Here is a 21,549-nt window from a genome sequence, read left to right as displayed (position 1 = left end):
ATGTCCATTCTAAGAGCACTGAGCAGCCCTGTGTCAGGAGCACACTGGCACCTGAGATCTTGGCTTGACTGTATTCAAGTTTTTCCTTCGCATTTCAGAAGGAATTGAAAGGACTTTGATCAAAGGCTTTGAGAAATGGCAGTTTTTAAAGGGAGCCTCTCGAACGACTTCCAGAATTACTCAGATGCTGAGAAGTGAAGTGTTGCTGTGCCTGATGCCTGGGGGGGTCTAACCTTGTGTGCTTGCTGTATGGGAGGATTTGGGGATGTCCCAGGGGGTCCCAATTTCTCATCAGCCTCCGTCCCTGGCCAGGGCTGAGAAAAGCTGGGAATCACTGGAGATGTTGCTGCTACTGGGACCACGCCAGGAATTTAGTGATTATGCACGTGCCTTGCCACAACCCAAAACACCACAGCCATGCCCAGTTTGTCCCCTGATGTGACAGCAGTGATGGGCTGTCCCTGCTTCTGCCCACAGTTGTCTCCACAGGGCATCAGGTGCTTGAAACCTCTGGTCACAAGCTGCCCTCAAATCCAGGCTGGACATCGCTCCTTTAAATCCTTCCTCCACATAAGCAAGCGCTGGACCTGTTCCTATGACAGCCAGGAGGAGAAACCTCAGGCTGTACCCACAGGAGCAGGAGAATCAGGTGCTGGAGACGTACAGCTCTAATTCAGGGTCATTATCACATCCCTGGTGCCAAGAGCAAGGTTTTCTTTCCACGTTTTGCTGACAGGAACAGCTTGTGCTGCTCAGCCATGATTTATTGTGGAGGATAAGAGGGAGGCAGGAGCTGGCAGCACACGGGCAGGGCATGTGTGCCTCTCCTGTGCCTCATTTCCCTGTCACTATCCAAGTGCCTGGCTAGAGCTGCTTGTTCCTCAGCACTGCTGGGCAAAGCTCTGATCCCAGGAGCCCACCTTGGAAAGCCTGTGGAAAATGCAGCACTGCACAGGATTTACTGTGTGGACATGATAGGTTTAACAGCAATGTAATATCCAGTGGTACTGGGAAAACACGGCTGGGCACAGTGTTATAATGCTCATAGGGAATGTCCACATCCTTTTCCTGCTTCATCCTCACACACTGCGTCGTGAGGATGAAGCTGAACCAAGGAATGAACTAGATTTTGGAAAACTGGTGCTTTCCACGTCCCTGTGGAGAGCAGAAAAAGGAGACAACCATGGCAACAGGAGAAATAGCTCCTGGGGGGCTGGCTCTGCCAGGTGTAGGGTGCTCTGGTGAGGTGTAAGGCTGGCTGCAACACTTTGAGATATTTTGGGAAGTAAGGCTGCAGATGCTGTGAAACAGGGGGTGCACGGGTCAAATATAGGGGTCTGTGCCTTTAGGGATGTCTGAGAACATTCCATCCCATTATATCCCATCCCATCCCATCCTTCTGTGTCAAAGGGGCACAGCTCTCCTGAAGTCCCTTGTCATCTCACCACCCCCATGGGGATGTCTTCATAGCCTTGAGCACCTGAGCTGGCCCAAAATACAACAGAGCTCAGGAGTTCCAAGTCACGCAGAGCTAAGCTCAGCAATAGGGCCCTCAGCCACACCATGGCTGCATAGAGATATTCTGGTTACAGACATTTCCTCATCCAAATCCTACCCTGGCACTGCTGTCCTTTATCAGAATAACCCCCAAAATCTCTGCAGTTGAAATTTTACCACTCCTTCACCAGTAATTCCTTGCTCACTGGCGGGCAGAAATGATGGATATTTGGGAGTGTGGCTGCAAGGGGCTCTGTTGCCTCTTGACAGCCATTCAGCCTTAATTACCAGAAAGCACTTTGGGATGCTTTGACTATGAAAAGCGCTTAGGTACCACTAAATTTTCATCTCTATTTACTCCAAAGTAGTAGCCAAATATTTACTTCCAGGGAAATGTAACAGGTAGTAGTTTCCTTTGCAGGGGATCTCAGGGGAGCAGGTTTATTTTGGAGGGAGAACCTTCTGTGTTATTCATCCTGTAGTATCTTACCCCCAGTGTGTGGCTCAAGTGGTCCCCAAGGAATCAGCTGTCAAGGTCATCTCAAGTCTTTCAGCCTCCTCAGCTGGGCTGACCTGAAAGTCTTCACAGCCTCTGAGCTTGTGACAGAATATTTCAGCTCTGCTGGTTGCAGATGTTCCAGTTTTGGTGGGTTTCATGCACCTACTGATGTAATGGAGTCAGGCAAGTCCAGCACAGGCATTTTGTCCTCACTCAGCTTCCCCAATCAAAATAGAGGTGCATCCATGGTGGGGTTTTGAGCATTTACCTTCTGGAGATGGTTTCATCCAGCTGAGGATGTGTGTGACAGGCCAGTGAAGCCCCAGAACATCCGCATCTCTCCTCCAAACCCCAGTGGGCCATTTAAGCCTTATTTTGTTTTCATTTACTGTGATATCTTTCATATACTGTGAGATACGTGGTGCCTCGGGTCCCACAGAGGAGGACAAGCATTTCCCAGGAGCAACTTGGCCAGCTGAGAGGCTGGGAGAAGGAGGCAGCTGCCCAGTAGATGGCAATACTGCCATTTACTCAGCAGCAGGCTGGGCGGGGTAAAACAAGCTGATGGAGACGTGTGGATTAAGCACCCTGAAAATTCCTAATGGTCGTAGCTGTGAAGGAGACTCACAGAATCATCTCCTGGTCTGGGTTGGAAAGGACCTTAAAGATTATCCAGTTCCCATCCCCTGCCATGTGCAGGGACACTTTCCACTTTCCACTATCCCAGGTTGCTCCAAAACCTGTCCAACCTGGCCTTGGACACTTCCAGGGATGGGGAATCCAGAACAGCTCTGGGCAGCATCTCACCACCGTCACAGGGAAGAATTTCTTTCCAATATCTAATCCAAACCTCCTCTCTTTCAGTTTAAAGCCATTCTCCCTTTTCATTTTAAAGCCATTGCTCCTTGTCCCATCACTCCATGCCTTTGTCCCAAGTTCCTCTCCAGTTCTCCTGTAACACCTTTAGGCTCTGGAAGGGGCTCTGAGGTCTCCCTGGAGCCTTCTCTTCTCCAGGTGAACACCCCCAGCTCTCCCAGCCTGGCTCCAGAGCAGAGGGGCTCCAGCCCTCAGAGCATCCTCATGGCCTGCTCTGGACATGCTCTAGCAGCTCCATGTCCAGGGAGCAGCAGTTTATCACAGCCTCTGTGCCAGGAGGAGCTTACGTTTCCCTTGAAATGTGAGGCCAGAGAAGCCCTAGGGGAGTTTCTGGGCTGGCTGGAGATGGTCCCTCTGCAAGGTGCTGCTCTTAAAGCCCTGCCCACTCTGCTTTTACAGGGCTGCACCTTGGAAGGGGTTAAACCAGCTGCAACCCACAGTTTCCCCCGTCCTTGGCAGGGCTGAAACCAGCCAGCTGTATGCACCCAAACCTGTCCCAGCCCGGTGGCACCCAGCTGGCACTCCCGCCCCGCTTGGCACCAGGCAGTGCTGCTCCTTCCCATCCCTGGCAATCGGTGATTCACTGACCCCAGATAAACCCGTCCATGCACTCCCCACCTTGCTTAGGGCTTCACCACCCTCTTGATTTCCATTTATTTTCTTTTTCTTTCCCTGCACGCAGCCACCCCGCCCGCCCTGCTCGCAGCACCCGGAGGCGCAGCATTACTCATCGCCCGCTTTCGGTTCGTTCCGAGGTGCCAGCACGGGTCGGGCTGTGCGTGCAGCCACCAGACTAGAAAGCATCTTGTCCCCGGGTGGCGGAGCTGCCTCCGGAAAAGGGATGAGTCATTTGGCGACCCGGGGCCGCCGGGGACGGGAACAGGCTGTGACGCCAGGCTCGGTGACTCCAGACCTGGCGCCGTGCGGGAATGAGAGTCCCGAGGACTTTCCTCATCAGGAACAGCTATAAAATGACGGATAGGATGGACTTTAACTCCGTCAGAGGAAAAAAAAAAAAGAAAAACCAAACAAAAAACCTCAAACCAAACAACACAGGAGATGCAGGGCAAGGTGAGGGCAGGGGTGTTGGCTCTGCAGCACTGGGGGCATTTCCATAGGGCCAGATCCTGCATGCCGAGGGCTTGTGCTTGCCTTGGAGGCAGGAGATCTGGGGGGAAATCTCTTTTTTTTTTTTTTGTCGCTTGTGTGGCTGATAGAAGGAAAAGGGCACGTTTGTAAAGCGTGTCTGAGCAGCGGGACACTGCCGTGGGCAAGGGCGTCTCAGGTCTTCTGCAGGGGCAATGAAAGCATTCTCGGCGGTGCATCCGTGCTGGCTTCGAGACCTCTGCCACTCTAACTGGCACTTCCTCTGCCCACCCCCGTGCATTTTCCATGGAATTCAGCAGAAGTTGTCCAGAGCTGAGGTTTTAACTCAGACCTGGAGGTTAACGTGCCTTTCCCAGGGAAAGGGCACTGCAGAATTGTCCATTATTGGCAAATTCCCATGTGAGTTTTAGTCTGTCACTGGTATGGGATGGGAAAAAAACCCAAGGTTCTGCACCTGGGTCAGGGCAATCCCAATCCCAAGCACAGGTTTGGTGGAGAATGGATCGAGAGCAGCCCTGGGGAGTAGGACTTGGGGGTGTTGATTGACGAAAGGCTGGACACAATCTGGCAACGTGCACTGGCAACCCAGAAAGCCCCAACTGCGTCCTGGGCTGCATCCAAAGCAGTGTGCCTAAAGGAGCTGGAGAGGGACTTTGGGCAAGGTCACGGAGTGATAGAACAGGGAGGCTGGCTTTAAACTGACAGACGGCAGGTTTCCATTAGATATTAGGAGGAAATTAATTACTATGAGGGTAACCTGGCACAGGTTTCCTAGAGAAGCTGTGAATGCCCCATCCCTGGAAGTGTTCACTGCCGTGCTGGATGAGGCTCAGAGCAACCTGGTCTAGTGAAAGGCATTGGGAGAGGGGCTGAAGTAGGTGATCTCAAAATAATCCCTTCCAACCCAAAGCATTCTATGATTCTGTGATTCCCCATGGGGACGCCCATGCCAGAGGCTGGTTGATGGGATGCAGCACCTTGGGGCTGTTCCAGCACTGTCCCTTGCGGGTGATGGGTCTGGTGATGATGCCTCGTGCCAGGGCATGCCACAAAGTCATCACTGTGAGCCAAAATCCCACCAGTGCTGCAGCTGGAGCTGTATGATGGGGACTATTCCTCTCCCAATCAGAAAATAGTTAATTTAAGAGGGAACTATAGACATAAACCCCATAAAAGAAAAAAAAAAAACAACAACCCATAACCAAACATCCTTCTGGGTGGGTAAACAGCCTGGGCTTCACCGCGTGTTGCACAGCCTCCATGGATGAGCCTCTTTTCAGTATTTCTGCTTCTACAGCTCAGTAAATAATTTGTAACAAATAGTTCATTCAATTAATTGAGCTTCTCTGCTCTGGGGGCAGATGGCAACCTTTAAAAATGGATTCCCAATGGAAAACTAGACAATGGCATTCTTTGGCCAATTTCCCTTGTTTTCAGGTCAATGGTAGTGGTTATGATTTATGCCTGTGCTGACAGCCACAAACCCATGGGAAAGGTGCACTTTTCCCCATCTAGATTCCTGAGATTTATTAAAATCCTTTTTCCTTTGTACCATGGGCTGCTTCACATCCTCCCCTCGTCTCTCTGTGCTGTTGCCATGACCAGGAGTATTTTCTCTGTTTTTCCCCGGGGGCACAGGACCATGGTGATGCTTCTGTCCAGCTGCATCCTTCCAGGTCCCAGGGGTCTCATGGAGCAATGAGAAATGGTTTGTAACCCATAAGGGAAAGTGGTTTCCAGGGTTTCCCAAGATTTCTCCTTGGTGATGTGGATGCTGCCATGGCTGTTGTCTATTCCATCATCCCTTAGAGACAAGCCGCCACCATCCACAAGCCCAAAAAGTTTGGGAACACCACATCCCATGCACTGATTTTTACTTTATTTAGGGAAAAGAGAAAAGGTTATTGTGTCAGCAAAGGACATGGGAGAAGACACTGCCGTATTCAAACAAAATTCTTTTATTGAAAGTGTAATGGAAATTTCTTCATATTGCTTTGATGAAATGAGAGACAGCAGCTGTAGACAAATATGCTTTTTTTTATAAACAAATGCAAATGGATAAGGTAAAAATAAAGCATTTTTTTTAACTTGTACCTTTAAGCAACATAATCACAATATATACACAAAGAAAGCTAAAATAAAGCTATGTTGAAACCAAAGCGTTTCAACCAATACATTAGATAATTACAGATTGTGTCAATAAATACCCAGTTTTAAAACTGTTTAACAGGCAACTTTTTACACAGATACCGAAAAGAAAAAAAAATTATATATTTACAATTCAGTGCCCTGGGGAAAAAAAAAAAAAGAGAAAAAAAATCTTTTTTTTTTCTTTTTGGCACCAACACAAATAAAAAGAATAAATTATTGAAAAAAAAAATCCACAAAGGCAGGAGTCAATCCCAATCATTCATTAAAAAAAAAGTGTGTGTATATATATATATATAAAATATAGGCATATATTTTATATATATAAATATACATATGCAGAGAAACTTAGGAATGTTACAAAATATATTAGTGCCAATAAATACAGAATGGTACCAGACTTTCAACTGTCAGTATTTTTTGATGCAGTCTGAAGGATAAGGAACTACCACCTAGGAGATAATTGAAAGAGGGATTTTTCAGTCTGAAGAAACAATGACAACAACAAAAAAATAACAATAATAATAATAAAAATAATAATAATAATAACAATAATAATAATAGATATATCCAGGAAATCCTCCATCTGCCAGTAGTATTCCTACAGTCGCCCTCCTGCCCCAGGGGCGATGCCTTGCGGGAGGAAGCGGCGGCGAGCGCGGGCTCAGGACTCACTCGTGGCCGTGGGGGGTCAGCTCCACTTCCAAGTTGACCGGCTCAATACCAGAGAAGATGTACAATTAAATAGCAACAAGAAGGATTAAAAAAACCCCAAGCAACCCATGTTTCGTACGCCAGAAGTTTCCTAAATTGCTGGCAGGTTTGCAGTGAGGCACCTGTCGATGAGCAGGTATCCAAGAGCACCATCCCTGTGGTCGGGGATAGAAACAGTTCAGCCAATAGAAAAATCCTCAGATCTGTGTTTTGGGGTTGTTCCCCTTTGTCTGTGTGTCTCTGCACCCCCAGAAGTTCCCTCCAGCTGCTCCCAGGGCAGCAGGGCTGGGACACCAGAACTGTCTCCTCCTCCTGTGCTGGTAATGCCGGGAATCACTCCCATCACCAAATTTTCCAAGGGGGACTTTAAAGCCGGCAGGTTTTGAATCCGTTTAGCTTTTTCCATACCACTGGTGTAGGCACTTAGTGTATCACTGATGCTCAGATTTTTTGTCCAGTTACATCTCATGGCCAAATAGTGTCATGTTCTCAGACTGACTTAAATAGCAAAAGGCCAAGGCAGCCTCCAGTATCCTTCCTAAAACACGATGATTTATCTCATTTTAAAAACCAAAAGCCTTCAGTTTTTCAGCTTGGTCTTCAGGTGTTGCTGTTTCTTCCCTCAAAAACTGTACTCACAGAATAAATAACCCAATAAAATTCATATCCAACTGTTTTGCTTGAATTACCCGATTCACCTATGTAAAAAAATAGCACAATCAGTGTGACCCACTGGATTTTGGGGAGTCCGAAGGAGCACTTGCTGAGGAGCTTGAGCACAGCGTTGCTGTTTTGGCTTTGCTCTCCCAAAGCCCCTTGCAAGGGCTGCCCAGGTCCTTATGGTTACACCTCCCCACTGCTGCTGACAGTTCCTCTGCATATTCAGGCACCATAACTGATGGGGAAAGATCTCATGGCCAAATCCTTACAAAATTAAATAAATTATAAAATAATTTACAAGAAAAGGGGTTGGGTTTTGTTTCGAGCTAGTTCATGTCATTTCTTAAATAGTTGAAGGTTTTGCTTGTTTTGCTCTCCACAGTGGTATTAGGCAGACCAGACACCATTCTCATGTCTGCTACAAGGCCGGGAGAAACCAAGGGATGTTGCATGAACTCTTCCCTCATCCCTCCCCTCCCACCCACTTCTGTTCAGTGTTTTTAGAAATGTGAAGTGAAGACCAAACAGCCAACATTATTCAGACTCAGAAAAACCAGGGTCATCTTCCTCTTGAAGACCTTATTGCCCTTCCAGGTCATCGACAAACCACAGTGCTATTCACGTACTACAGGTAGAAAATAAATAAATACAGATATATTATGCAAAAAAATATGATTGTACACATAATACATCTGAGGTATTACCAATTTAAATAAGGTTTCATGCTAGTTCAAGCTTCAGTGGCTAGTTAAATTCTGGAACTTGCAATAAATAGATGAAGAATGATCATGTATATAGTGTATGGATCTCTTCTGTAAACCTCGTCAGATTTAAACGTAAGAGTGTGTCGGGTCAACTCTTACGCAAACCACAAATTTTCACAATAAATACAGCTTCAAAAAGTTGCCTTAAAAAGTTCCTGCAACACTGAAACGTTTCTAGAAGGGGCTGTATGGACGACTGGCAACGTTAGCGAGGAGTATTTCTCAACAGGTCTTTTCATACAAAACACAAGGAAATTCTCAGGTGAAAGTCTGTTTCCCTCCCTCTCCTCCCCACCCCATCATGAAAGTTTAGAAATTTTTGCACAAACAGCAAGAGAACTGATTGTAGCTGCAGTATGTCAAAATGACCATGTTCTATAAAGACCAAAAATAGTTCATTTGCTTAGAAAGTCTTGGGCTGTTGCTGTTTTTTCCTCCTTATATTTGAGTAGCACACATCATCCTTTCAGTGAAAGTTTGCCTGTCCAACTGTTTCTCTGTTTTCCTTTTGGCATCAGTCCTTGCCCGAGCCATGCAGGTGTTTCACACTTTCACTGTCTCCATCAGCGATGACTTGATGGCATCCTCCAAAAGTTGATTGTCTGTGAAAGGGGCTGGGGTTTCAGGGACGGATTCGGACAAACCAATGAGGGACTCCAAGAAACAGGAGCCCTGATCTCCGGCTTGCGGGAAGCCAGGGAAATTAGGCAACTGAAACTGTAATGCTGAGAAGTTATCCAGGTTCTCGTACTCCTTTAAGGAGTTGTAAAGGGGTCCCAAGTTATAGTCTGAGAAGGACTGGAAGAAATCCAAGGAATCAGAGGAAAGGCTGAGATCGGCATAGCTCTTGGAGCAGGGCTCAGTGGAGGATGAGGCGCAGCAGGACAGCCCCTCGCACCTCACGTGGGCTGCATCCTCCAGCAAACCCCCACTGTCCTGGTTGGCATTCTCATCCAGGCACTCCGAGAGGTGGGACAAGTGGCCAGGGACAGGCTTGGCCTCGCTGCCGTGGTCCTCAATGAAGAAGTCGGTGGGGTGGAAGCAGCTGAGGTCATCCTGGCCACGCCCGCTCTCCTCCTCGGCATCCGAGTCGTTGAAGTGGAGGATGCGCGCCAAGCCGTCGTCATCCACGTCTGACTGGGATTTGTCGGAGGGGAGGCTCTCGTAGGGCTCCTCCAGGTCCTCGCTGGGGTGGGAGGAGATGGAGGAGTCTGTCATGTCACTGCTGCAGCTGTTCTCCCCCAGGGCCTCCAGGTCGGGGCTGAACTGGAAGGCAGGTGCCAGCGGCACTGCATGCTCCTCCAAGGAGCCCTTCCCTGCCACGCATCCCAGCGGCGGGAGCCGCTCCCGGAACGGGGGCTCAGCTTCTGCTACCTTCTCGCTGCTCTGCTGCTGCTTCTCCAGCTCCAGCTTCATGATGGTGTGGATAAAATGTGTCTGCACGCGGGCCTGGTTGAACTCGATCCTGCCCTCGGTGTTGCCACAGCCATCCTTGGTGCAGCCACAGGGGAAGGAGGTGTGATCCATCTGGCACAGGGAGAAGCAGAGGGGGAGGATTAGGATGGAACCCAGTGGCACAAAACCAAAACTGCCCGTGACTCGTCTGCCCTGAGAAACCAAGTGGCAGCTGAGGGGTTTAAAAGCAGGAAAAAAAAAAAAACCAAAAAGAGACACTCTGCTCTTTTGAAGAGGTGTCACAAAAAGTTGGATTTCAGTACAAGTGAAGGAAATTAAAAGATTCCAAAAAAAAGGCAAAATATAATGGTCCAAAAGGAGACATAAAGGGGCAAAAGTGAGTTTTTTCTTTATTGCTGTTTAATGATCTCACTATCTGGTCTGCAGCAACCACTAGAGGGGGGCTGTGACATACACATGGAGCACCCGTGTGCACCCACCTCCGCCACCCCCAGCCTCCAAACACGGCACCGAGGGAGCGAGCAGCGCCCAGAATAGGCATTGAGGCTCCCCAAATACAGCTGGGCAGGCACTCGCAAAAAATACCCTGAAAAATATAACTCACTAATTGAATACAGAGGGATTATCCCACAGTGCAGGTGGCCTGCACAGCTCGCTGTGGGCTGACGCTCAGCTGACACTCCCACGTTTGCCTGAGTGTGCTGAGATTTGTGACACACACCAAAAGAAAAAAGAATTAAAAATAAAACCTGGAGGAGGGGGAGAAAGCGCAGCCTCGTGTGAGGAGCAAGAAGCTCTTCCTTGAAGACATTCCCACGTGGCCCATCTCCAACAGGAGATCAAGCAGGTGTGAGTCTCGTGGGGATGCAGAGCGGGGACATTCTCACTGCAGGCTCTGGCAGCGTGGGAATGGCTGCACGTGTGATTTGGGAAGAGGACAGTTTCGAGCAGAGTCTGCCTTGCAGCCTGAGGGATGCTCCAAGATCTCTCCTCGCCTCCAAGCGCAGGTAGGAGCAGATGGATTTACAGGCTGCCCCAACTTTGTCCAACTTGCTCACACCCCCCTGCTCTAACGCACAGCTGGAGCCGCGGCATCCCCCCGTGCCCAGGGGCGAGGGCAGTACCTGGCATTTAATGCCTGCCAAGCTGCAGCTGCAGGTCTCGGGGTCGCAGACCTCGCGGCAGTCACAGCCGCAGTCCTCCCGCGACAGGCGGATGTTGTGCAGCTCCCGCTTCTCCTCCTTGTCGATCTTCTTCACCCCCACGGCCTTCAGCAGCGCGCGCCTCTTCTTGGCGGGGTAGGGCTGCAGGAAGAAGCCGTCCTCCAGGTCCACGTTGCTGACGTCAATGTCGTCGTCGGAGATGTCCTCGATGGTGAGCTGGTTGGCCTCTTCGGACTCCTTCGTGCCGTTCATGGTTAGCTGAGGGCGAAAAATGGAGAAAGCATTAGGGGCTTGTTTGGGACTCAGAGCCATTGGAACCCCCAGCTCAGGGAAAACAAGAAAGGAATGACCTCCACCCCATGGTGGCCAGCCTCAGGATCAGTATCTAAGTCAGAGCCCACAGAGATGTGACACCTGACTGAAGCTGTGTCCTGGGATATCAAGTATCTAAATGAGAAATGAAAAGACTTCAGGAGATGCCAAGAGGATTCTCAAGTGGATCCCAGAATGGAGAGCTACTACCAAAAGAGTAAAAAACATGTTCAGCATCCTTTCCATCACCTTTCAAAGGTGGAGAGCTAAATGAAGATTCCCCACCAGAGCCTGTGTTTCTTGGAGACCCAAACTGAGAGCCAAGGATTGATGCCCCCAAGTCTCAGAGGCTCTTACTAAAAATTGGCCAATTAACTAACAACATCCACCAGCTCCTCATCAACCCAGCCCCACGCTCCTACTCACTTTCCATTTCAACGCTTCCAACTTCTCCTCTTTTAATTTCTCTTCGAGTTTTCCCCGACGGACGTTTTCCTGCTCCTTTGAAAACTCTGCCAGCGTGAACTGCCGGGAGGAGCTGTGTTTGCTCACCATCCCCAGGGTACAGCCCCCACGGCTAGGCACACTCGTGAAGCCCTGGCAGCGTGGGAAGTAAAACACAGTGACCCGGTCAAACTCCACATTGTTCTTCTTTAGTCGCTTGGATTTCTTCAGGATAGATGTGGCTAAAAAGGGGAGAATTAAAAAAAAAAAAAAAAGAAAAAGAAAGCACGAAGTCAGTGCTGCCATGCTGCAGATGGAATAGAAATACTACAAACAGGTGGGACTTGCAAGTAAGTCTCTCAACAGGGACACGATGGGACAGGGCTACAACATTGCTTGGTGGTGTTTTAGGAGCTAACACTTCATGTGGGATGAGGATGGAGAGGAAGCTAAGCCAAGCCCCGCTGCATCGGAGTCACCGATGAGATTCACCGTACGCGGCGGCTGCTGCTTCTCCTTCCCGCTTGACTTCCCCCAGGGAACATCCATTTGCTTATTCTTCACGTGTGGCACAGCATAATGAACAAGCAACCAGCCATCCTACACATCTGTCTCTCTAAATCCACTCTGCCCCATGCTCAGGAGCCCCTGGTCTGCTCCCAGGATGCCGGGGCATTGGCATTTCCAGGGCTGCATGGCTCCAGCTTTTGTGGCAGGGCAGAAAACAGCCCCAATGTCTGCTTTTTCTGGTACTTCCTTTCACCATCCACTGGGAGGAACTCTGAATCTATGGTTTAATCTCCAGAGACTCATTTGAGAGCAGCTGCAAAGATGTTAATCTTTGTGCAGGTGATCCCCGGGTAAACATGGCAATACATGGCTCCGGTTTATCTTAAAACTGCTGAAACATGCTACACACCATTTACAGCAGAGCCTCTCCAGAGATACCTGGCCTAGCACATCTGCACGTGCAAATGCAGCAGATGGAGGGGGATTAATTAGTCAGGGCAGGTTCAGAGTCAGTGAGTTTCCACGAGTGTGGCTGGCCAAGAAAGGAAAGCGAGGCACAGCAGCCCTGGGTTGCAGAGCTGCGTGAGTGTGGCAGGAACAAGAGCCAGCTATACCCAAATTTGTGGTGGGGAGGTATTTCTGGTCCCATGCTCTGCTGGTGCATGGGTGCTTCAGCTGCCTCCATGGAAAAAAATAACCCAGAAAGGATGGGTGACTGCTGCAGAGCTGGGATCAAGCCTGGCTCCTCTGGTGGCAGAGCCACAGGCAGCTCTACAGTGGGATCCAAGGAAAGGACTACAAGAACCCGAGGGGCTCAGCTGGTTCGGTGGGCCCCAAGGGCTGTGAAAGTGCAAGACTGGACAGTTAACTGCACCCACATTTCACAGGTCTCACTTGCCAAAATACAGTGTTTCGGTTTCATGTGAAAAAAAAAAAGGAAAAAAAAGTGTTCACCCAGCTGTGTCAGCAGCTTCTGCTCAATAGCTGGGGGTTCACACTGGGCCCTGCAGTCACTCTGATCATATCTTTGCACTGTGAGTTGCATTTTCACAATAACCTTGACTCAATCTCCTAAAACACGAGCTCTTTATCAGTAGGCAAGTTAACCACCACGATCGTCTATTGGCCGAGCTGCTGCACTTTGGCATTTGCTTCTCTCTCCCTGCACCCCTCCTCCGAAATTGTTTTCCCATTCCTGACCCTTTTCCAATTGAGCCAGAGAATACAAAAAGTTCATTGTTTTGTCACAAAACCTGGGAAGACAAGCAAGAATGAGACTCTTTATTATTACAAGACTTCTAAAGCCTTTTCAGACCGCTGCGTGTTTGTGTATGTCTGCTAAGTGGACCTTAACTGCTATATACAGTGGGTGTTCAGTATAATTTACTAGGTTGGACTATTTCTCCTCCATGAAGATGTTCCTCTATTGTACTTTTTATTTTTCTCTTCACATGGCAGATAAAGGGCTTTACAACACTGCCTTCTGTGTGTTTTCCTAAAAGCTCTCAAAACTTATATTGCTGGGAAAACAAAATAGCTTTTATCTGTACTAGCAGCGGAGGCAATGTCAAACGTGTCATGTTCTTTGGCAAAGTACCAAATTCACATAGGAAACAAGTTCTGAAATGGTAATTACGCTACTGGTTAATCATTTTTAAAAACCAGCATTACGGGCCTTCGCTGTCTGATTAGTTTTTTTCCTGTGAAACAGCTTGACAGGGAATTGAGGGTTGGTGGGATGGTCCTGCAGCAGGGGCTTGGAGGCACCCACATGCCTCTGCACACCCAGGTCCTTGGGTTTCCATGCCTGGAAACCCAGACTTCAGCAAAAACATTCTAAAGGAATAATAAATACTGGAAGGAAGGGCTGAGGAAGACCACTGTGGGGAGGCTGGATGATTATAAATTGGTGTCATGACAGGTAGCTGGCATCACAGCCACTTCTACCCATAAGGGTGTGCTCCAAGATGGTCTCTGTGTGGTCACGACCCACCAACACCCTATAAATAAACCAAGCAGAGGCATGGCTGATCCTGGGAAAGCCAGAGGTACTCACGGGTGAAGCTGGACGTTAAGGCAGAGCTGGGCTTGGGCTCCCCACGGGAATTCTCCTCATCAGTGTCCCAGCCTGAGGATGCTGAGGAGGAGAGGGGGGAGCAGGAGGAGGAGGAGCAGTAGGTGCTGTCATCCCCCAGCTCTTCGTACTTCCTTTTCAATACTCCGCTCATGGTGACGCCGTTTTTGTCATATAACTGGAAAACAAAGGAGAAAAGCAAAATGAAGCCAGGGAAATACTGGCAGTTTCCAGTGATGAGCAGGACAGCTGTAACCCCCAGCAAGGCTTCCCCATCAGATCCACCTGGCCGTGCAGATGTGATCCCCAAAAAGTGCTCCCCTAAAACACCTCCCCTTACTACACTCACTGTGCACACCTGTGAATTTCTCTCCCATTTGACAACACTGCAGAAAGAAAATGACCATCCCAGACAACAAACTGTCCAGAAACCAATTCAATCAACACAAATGTTATCAAACAGTAAGTATTACATTTTGCTTACTAATTCTTTTATGCTCACTCCTCACCCAGATCGCTTTCTATGCAGTTACAGCTTTAACGTCTTGCTAATTACAAAAATAAGCCAGTTTGCAGAAAACAATCTGTTGGCATGATTTACTTGCTACAGCCCCCCGGGGAAACAGACTTATTAAATGAAGCACTGAAATACAAATATATCAACTGTGAAGAACAGCCCTTCTCCTCACGGTGCCTTTCATAGTCAGTCCCCCATTCAATAAGCTATTCTTGTTTAGGCTGGGTTATGTATCAAGCATAGTAGCAATTAAAAACAACGCAGCTAATTAAAAACAAAGGCGCTCTGTACTTGCCTAGATTCCTAAATTTCCTGCATGCTTTGCCCCTGCTCATCTTAAAGGGAAAAAAATAAAAGAAAAGCCAAAAATAACTGCGTTGCATCTTTTAAACTTCGCTTTTATAAAGTTTGTGCAAATTCAGAGGACAAAAAAAACCCCACAAAAGCTACAGACTTTGCCCACAGTAGGTTTGGACAACAGTCTCAGGCACAGGGTGGGATTCTTGGGGTGGTCCTGTGCAGGGCCAGGAGTTGGGACTTGATGATCTTTGTGGCTCCCTTCAACTTAAGATATTCTATGGTTCTAATGGGTAGCAGCACCCACCCAACCTGGGATGCTCCTGCACTGATGACAGATCATTCCCCCTTTTAGACCCTGACAACACCACCCCAGCTGCCCCTGCTCCTCCAGAAGCCACTGCCAGCTTATTTTGGTGCCAGTGAGCCATCCCCAGAGCCGAGAGCCAGGCTGCAGCCAGAGGGGTGACTTGCTCTGGCCCCATCCCACCAGGCTGTAAGGCACAACCATGATGGGAGAGATTCAGCCCCAGCCCAGGAATTCCTCCCAGCAAGGAGGGGAGAGCTCCAGCCACCCCATAATACACAAAAGCTAAAGCATCTCTACAATTTGGATAATGGTGGGACAGTAGACAGCCCTGGGACGGTGACAGTGCAGATACAGGGGTGCCAGACACCCAGTCCACATCCCCTCCCACCACATGAAACTTCTCCACCGGCCAAATTCATTCTTTGCAAACCAAACACTTTCTCACTCCGCTTTGCATGTCTGAAGTTAATTAAAGCCTCTGAAAAAGAAAAAAAAAAAACAACAAAAAACCACTAAACCTGCCATTCTGACAGCCCTGAGGAGGCAGCACAGACACCACACCAGTTTCAGAGCCTCCCCACGATGGGATTTTCAGTGTCCCGACAGCACTGAGCAGTATCACGTTGCAGGACAGGAGCACACACAGTTCCTTCCAAGCCCTGCACCAACCCTCCCTTAATTATGTTTACCACCAGCTTCCCAGGAGACAATAGTCACCCAAAAGGTCAAAAAAGTCCCTGGATGAAGCACTTCCCTGGCCTGAAGAAGTTAATCATTCTCTGCAAGGCTTACTTACAGAGCCAGTATGTCCCCCATGGTCCCCTGAAGCTGGGGAGAAGTGATCCCTCCATCCCTCCTCCTCCTCCTCAGCAGACCTGGAGCTGCAGGTGGTTTTGCCACAGAGGGGTTGTTGTTTTTTTGGCCTTAATCCAAAATAGATGCAGAGAAGGTGGATTTGGCCACTGTCCAGCCCCAGCAGCACATGTCCTACCCGACACCTGGATTAACCCCTTTCCTGCCTGCTCCACAGCAAAGCTGAACTCACAGGCAGCCACATAACAGCAAATAACAAACCTTTGATTTGTATTATTTTTGTGCATGTGCCTCTTGTTCTGTCTCACATTTGCTTTAAGAAACAACCAGGAGCAAAGAAACTCTCCAAATCCACGGCAGGGGTCTGAATCAAAGCCTGGGCTGCAGCCAGAGGTTTGCAGACCCCACTGCCCACCTGGAACAGGCAAAAACTTGGCAAAAAAAATCCCACTTGTGTAGCTTGAAAGAGCATCAGTTCCTGCTGCAGAGAGAATGCTCCAAAGGACAGTGAGGGATGACAGTGAAGGATGCTACTATAGCCAAGGGAGGGAGGCACCAGCTCCCCAAAATGCCTGTAGGACACATGTCCAACAGCAAATGCCCTCAGAGATGCGATGCTGACCACATCCAAGTCTCGTGGGAGACACCGGAGGGTGATGGAGCAGCCAAGGTCATGCTGCTGAGACAGGGTTAACTCCCAGGCCTGGACCAAAGATGCAGCAGCCCTGATGCTCAGGTCACCTGCCAACCCAAGAGCCCATCAGGGGCTGCACCACATCCCCCCAAACCACCCCACAGGGAAAACCAGAGCACTCTCCTCCAGCCAGCAAATCGAGCTACACAAACACCAAGCTGGAGCCAAGGCAAGCTGTGCATAAGATGGTGCAATTCTATTTATTTATTTTTTAAATACTGTCATCAGCCAGGAGGATGAAGGGAGGTGTGTGCAGCTCCCCATCTATGAGAATGAGCCAAATGAATAGGGAAAAACCCCACTTTTGGCATGCTGTCTTCTTCAAGACACCTATTGTTTTGTTGATGCCAAGTAGGTGTTGTGCAAACAGGAATCCCAGCTAATGGGAAAAAGCTGGTGAACCTGCTGCCCACCAGCCAAAATATATTAATTTTCCACTGTTACACCTTCCCCCTCATTGCTGATTTATGGCTGTGATGTTTTCCAAGTCACATTTTCAAATCCCTCTCAGGAGCGATGTAGTGGAGCTGCACCCATCGATGTAGGCATCTACCCTACCCCAAAAAATCCTCCAGATGGACATGTTACTGTCAAAGCCAGGATGATCCTCTGCTCCCCTCCTCTCCCTGGCACGTGGGGACAGAATTCACACCAGCAATTTGGATGCTGCCTTTAAAGCCATGTCACTGAGGCCACTGGTCACTCAGCCAAAAAAGCCCAGACACAATGCGGATATTTTAATTGCAGTAATTTTGCAAGGGACCTTAAACCCACAGCGGTGTCTTACAAGCAAGTCACAAAAATGTCCACAGCAGCATGGAAAAAATAAATATCTACATCTGAGCTTGCCACTGCAAATCTCTGCAGGTACCACCGAGTGCAGGATTTTACCATCTTCTCCTTCTCTTTTTTACATAACCTGAAATAAAATAATCCTATCTTCCTTTCAGTTGCCAAAAAAGACATTCTGTTCTTGGCTAAGACTTCTTACTCATCTATTTTACTGAAAACAGCTTTTGGAACAAGTACATAATGCAATGGATCAAACCCGCAGGAATTCCTCTCTGGCACCAGAACTCCCACTATCCTGGGAATACTTTCTAACAAATATTTAGCCCAGATGTGCATTCCTTTCTTTCTCTCTCCCTCCTTTTTTTTTTTTTTTAAAGCATTAAAGTTTGGGGGGGGGGGGGCGAGGGGGGGCAGTCTAGTTGGGGGGAAGGGAATCAGATCTGCAAAGTCCCATTTCTGGCACCCAGCAAGTCACAGGGCAAAGCCCTAACACACTGGAATGCAAGGAATTAATGTTTTAACTATCCTCCTCTTGGACGACGTCTCAACAGTAAATATTTCGAGTAATTTAGATTTAAGAAGGTTTGGCATTTGTTTAGCCAAGTGCAGAGGAAGGCAACTAGAAGTCCCTACCAGTGTCCAGTCTCCAGGAGACTGCACAAAGAGGCATCGTGGCTCTGGGCAGAATTACGAGGAGAAGATGTTTCAGTGCTGTATTTTGGGGCTGTAGATGTGCTTTGAAGTGTCAGGCGATCGCAGCAGTGCAAGCAAAGCAAAGGAAACTCCTCACGGCGAGTCCAGCAGCTGCCTTTTGCTTGTGCCACAATTCCCATGGTATCGCAGGAGAACACCCAGGAGCAAGAATATTTCAAATTTTGGGGTTCTGTCGGTGGAGCATCCTAAAGAATGGAAGGCTCCCAAATCTGTGCATGAGTTATTGAAAGCAAAGTTTCTTTTGCCAACTGACTTGGGGAACATCAAGAAAACAACAGTACCTCTGAACCCCCAATACTCAGCACAATGCACTAGAAGTATTTGTTTTCCAGTGACTTTTTGAGCTGGTTTCCTGACTTTCAAGCTCAGCTGCCTGCCTGCAGCAAGACAAAGTGGCCTCATCCCAGGACACCAAGGTGGACTCTTCCCAGCACACCAGGACGAGGGCTCGGGTGCTGGGAGCAAGTTAAGGACTGTGAGTCAGAGCGGCTCCCACTCCCTCCCCCAGAGCTGCAGTGGCTGTGCAGGTCTAGCAGGAGTAAATATTAGTTTAAAAAACACCACTGCATATTTTAGCCAGGTATGGCTCCGAAGGCAGCTCGTGGAGCAGAGCTGGGGGAGTTGCTGGGGTTGGTGCTTGTTTGCACGCTGCCGTTTATTGTGGGTAAAGAGACCTCGCTGTGAGAATCACCAAAAAGTGCTGCGGAGCTGAGCTTCCCGCTCAGCTATCCCAGAAATCTGATGTCTAACAGCAGTGATGATCCCAGTAACACCTCTGGGTTATTTAATTATAACCACACTATCAGCACTGATTCATTGCTCGATCATTTAACTATTTTAATTCTTTGCATATTTACTTAAGTGGTTTCCCCTGTGCCTCCGTGACAGCCTCCTGATGACAACACTTCCCAATTTCGGGGCTGACTGGAGCCAAGGGGAGCGGGATCATCCCACCAGGACCCTCCAGGGGACAGTCCCACGCGTGTTCCCAGCCACATAAAGCTGTGCTTTCCAGTTCAGACCAGATTATTTTCACCCAGCTGGGTCTAAGGTTTCATAACCTTGCTCTGGTTAAAAATAGCCTCTGCCTACTATGCAACAGCAAAACCCAAAGTACGTCGTGCTGTGGAGTGGGAGCATGAATCAGCCTGTAGCACCACGAGTTTATTCTCCTGTCAGAGACTGAACAGGCAAAACACCTTCCCCGGAAAGAGCAGCAGAAGTGTTTACCCATCTCCTAATATCTGGAAGGCCACAAAGAAAAAAAAAAAACAACAAAAAAGGCTTGTCAGGTTTTTGTACCAAGCCCTTACTTCTTGCTGACAGCTTGAAAGGTAAGTAAGAAATTTTAGCAAATGCATTAAAGGTTATCTGACACGGCCCAAAATGAAAGGAGGTTCGGATGTACTCAGCGCAGATTGTGCTCTAACAAACAGGAAAACAGCGAAGTGTGCTTTGTCTAGGAAAATCCTCTATTTGATCACACCTCATGAATAATTCACACCAGGTTTCCATATTTGTCCTCCTGTAGGTACACGCTGTGCGTTACCTTCCCTGCTATATATACGCACGCATTTCCTGTGCTGAATTATTAAAGGCTTTGCCGGGAGCTGCGGAGTCTCTCCGGGAGGAGAGCAAACCCAACCATCCTGAAAATAACCCCGCTCCCCACCCCACACACACACCTTGACGGGCTATATCAGCAAACTGCTCAGCAGAGAAAATTAAAATAATTTTCATGAAAAAATAAAGTAATAAACTAAAATAATAATTGGACATCAATTCATGGTAACAAATGACAAGACTTAACCTCGCAGTGCTGGGTTAAGGGTTGGACTCGGGGATCTTAGAGGGTTTTTCCAACCTTAAGAATTTCCTCATTCTGTGACTTCGAGTTTTGTAAACGGCCGTGAGGCTTTTCTCTCCATCCATCCCACCCAGGCGTTGGCATTCCAGGCGTTAGTAAGGCTGAGCTGCTTTAGGAAAGGGCTGTCCCTGTGTGTCAGCCTCTTCCTACAGCGACATTATGTAACTCGGAGGTGACAGACACTTTTGAGGATGCCGGGGGTAGAGGAGGGAGTGGGGGGCGCAGGCAAAAAAAATTATAGAAACCTGAGAGAACTTAGAAGTTGGGGGCGGGGGTATCCTTTTTTATTTTTCCTCCTTTTTTTCAGGTGGGCTGTAAAAGCCGCGATGTTTTATTTCGGGAGGCGGGGGATGTGGGGGGTGCCCCGCTCCGTCTGTCCGCCCGTCGGTCCCTCCGTGCGCCCGTCGGTAGGTGTTGCTGTAGCGACGGGAAAGCATCCCCAGCCGGGCGGATTTGGGGAAGAGCGAGCCGGCAAGGCTCCCCCCGCCCCCCCAACCTTTCTCTCAACATCAAAAAATTGGAACCGCGGCGGTGGGGATGGAGCGAAGCCTGGACTTACCGGGGCGGGGGTGAGAGGGGAACTCTGCGCTACTCCTAATAAATATTATAAAGGTGTTCGGGTTTCTGTACAGCACAGCCGACGGGAAAGTGCGGGGGGGTGTGTCGGGGGCGCAACAAACCCCCACCCGTTCCCCCAAGGAACGCCGTCCCGCTGCCCCGGAGGGTCCCGGAGCTTCCCGGCGGCTCAGCCCCAGCCGCAGCCCCGCCGGGCTCCGCTCGCCCGCGGGCGAGAGCAGCGCGGCCAGACGGCGCCGGGGCGGCGCGACCGCCGGGAACGGGCGGCGGGCACCGGCAGCGACCCCCGGCCGGCGGGACGGCTCCGAGCCGGCTCTCGACAGCCGAACCCCGCGCCGGGCAGGCACCGACCGGACTCCGCAGTCGCAACCCCCGGTGGTGAAACGCGAGCCTCCCGCTCGCCCCCCACGCCGTCTCCCCCGCATCCCCATCCCCATCCCCATCCCGGCTGTCCGCGGCGGTCCCTACCTGCGGCGGCGGCGGTGTCGGCGCGGCGGCTCCGGCTGCAGCGGCGGTGCCTGGCGCGGCGCCTCCCGCTCCGCTGCCGGGGCCGGGCCGGGCTGCGCCGCCCCGCGCTGCCCTTTTCCGTCAGTGGAAAACTCCGGGCTCTGACGCAGGCGGTGACAGGAGCGGGGCCGGCCGGCCCGCCCGGCTTCCTGCCCCCGCCGGGCGGGGCGCTGAGTCAGGAGCGGCGGGAGGCACCGCCCCGCATCGCCCCGCACCGCCCCGCATCGCCCCGCACCGCCCCGCATCGCCCTGCACCACCCCGCACCGCCCCGCATCGC

The 21,549-nt window shown here is 49.7% G+C and overlaps 1 protein-coding gene across 2 annotated transcripts; it reads right to left on the bottom strand.

The window, feature by feature from the left end:
• Window positions 1-7,294: 7,294 nt before the first annotated feature.
• On the bottom strand, window positions 7,295-21,303 carry CSRNP1 (cysteine and serine rich nuclear protein 1). Of its 2 annotated transcripts, none has more exons than XM_048318684.1 (5): window positions 21,233-21,303; window positions 14,167-14,362; window positions 11,583-11,842; window positions 10,806-11,102; window positions 7,295-9,792 (listed from the first exon to the last, which is right to left on the bottom strand). In XM_048318684.1, the coding sequence occupies exons 2-5, from the start codon at window positions 14,336-14,338 to the stop codon at window positions 8,809-8,811; spliced, it is 1,713 nt and encodes a 570-aa protein (XP_048174641.1). In that variant the 5' UTR covers window positions 14,339-14,362; window positions 21,233-21,303; the 3' UTR covers window positions 7,295-8,808. The 2 variants fall into 2 exon arrangements, with proteins under 2 accessions (XP_048174641.1, XP_048174549.1); XM_048318592.1 differs by lacking the exon at window positions 21,233-21,303 and adding an exon at window positions 20,186-20,466.
• Between the last annotated feature and the right edge of the window lie 246 nt (window positions 21,304-21,549).

Source organism: Corvus hawaiiensis, chromosome 1, assembly GCF_020740725.1.
Source record: "Corvus hawaiiensis isolate bCorHaw1 chromosome 1, bCorHaw1.pri.cur, whole genome shotgun sequence".
NCBI lineage: Eukaryota > Metazoa > Chordata > Aves > Passeriformes > Corvidae > Corvus > Corvus hawaiiensis.
The sequence above is the reverse complement of the archived record's forward strand: the minus strand, read 5'-3'. Positions and strand labels throughout refer to the sequence as shown.

Coding starts and splice junctions, on each gene's coding strand:
- CSRNP1 (XM_048318592.1), bottom strand. CDS start 20,272: ATGCCAACGCCTGGGTGGGATGGATGGAGAGAAAAGCCTCACGGCCGT. Junction 11,103..11,582: donor TGGAAGCGTTGAAATGGAAA/GTGAGTAGGAGC, acceptor TTTCGCCCTCAG/CTAACCATGAACGGCACGAA. Junction 9,793..10,805: donor TGGCAGGCATTAAATGCCAG/GTACTGCCCTCG, acceptor TCCCTGTGCCAG/ATGGATCACACCTCCTTCCC.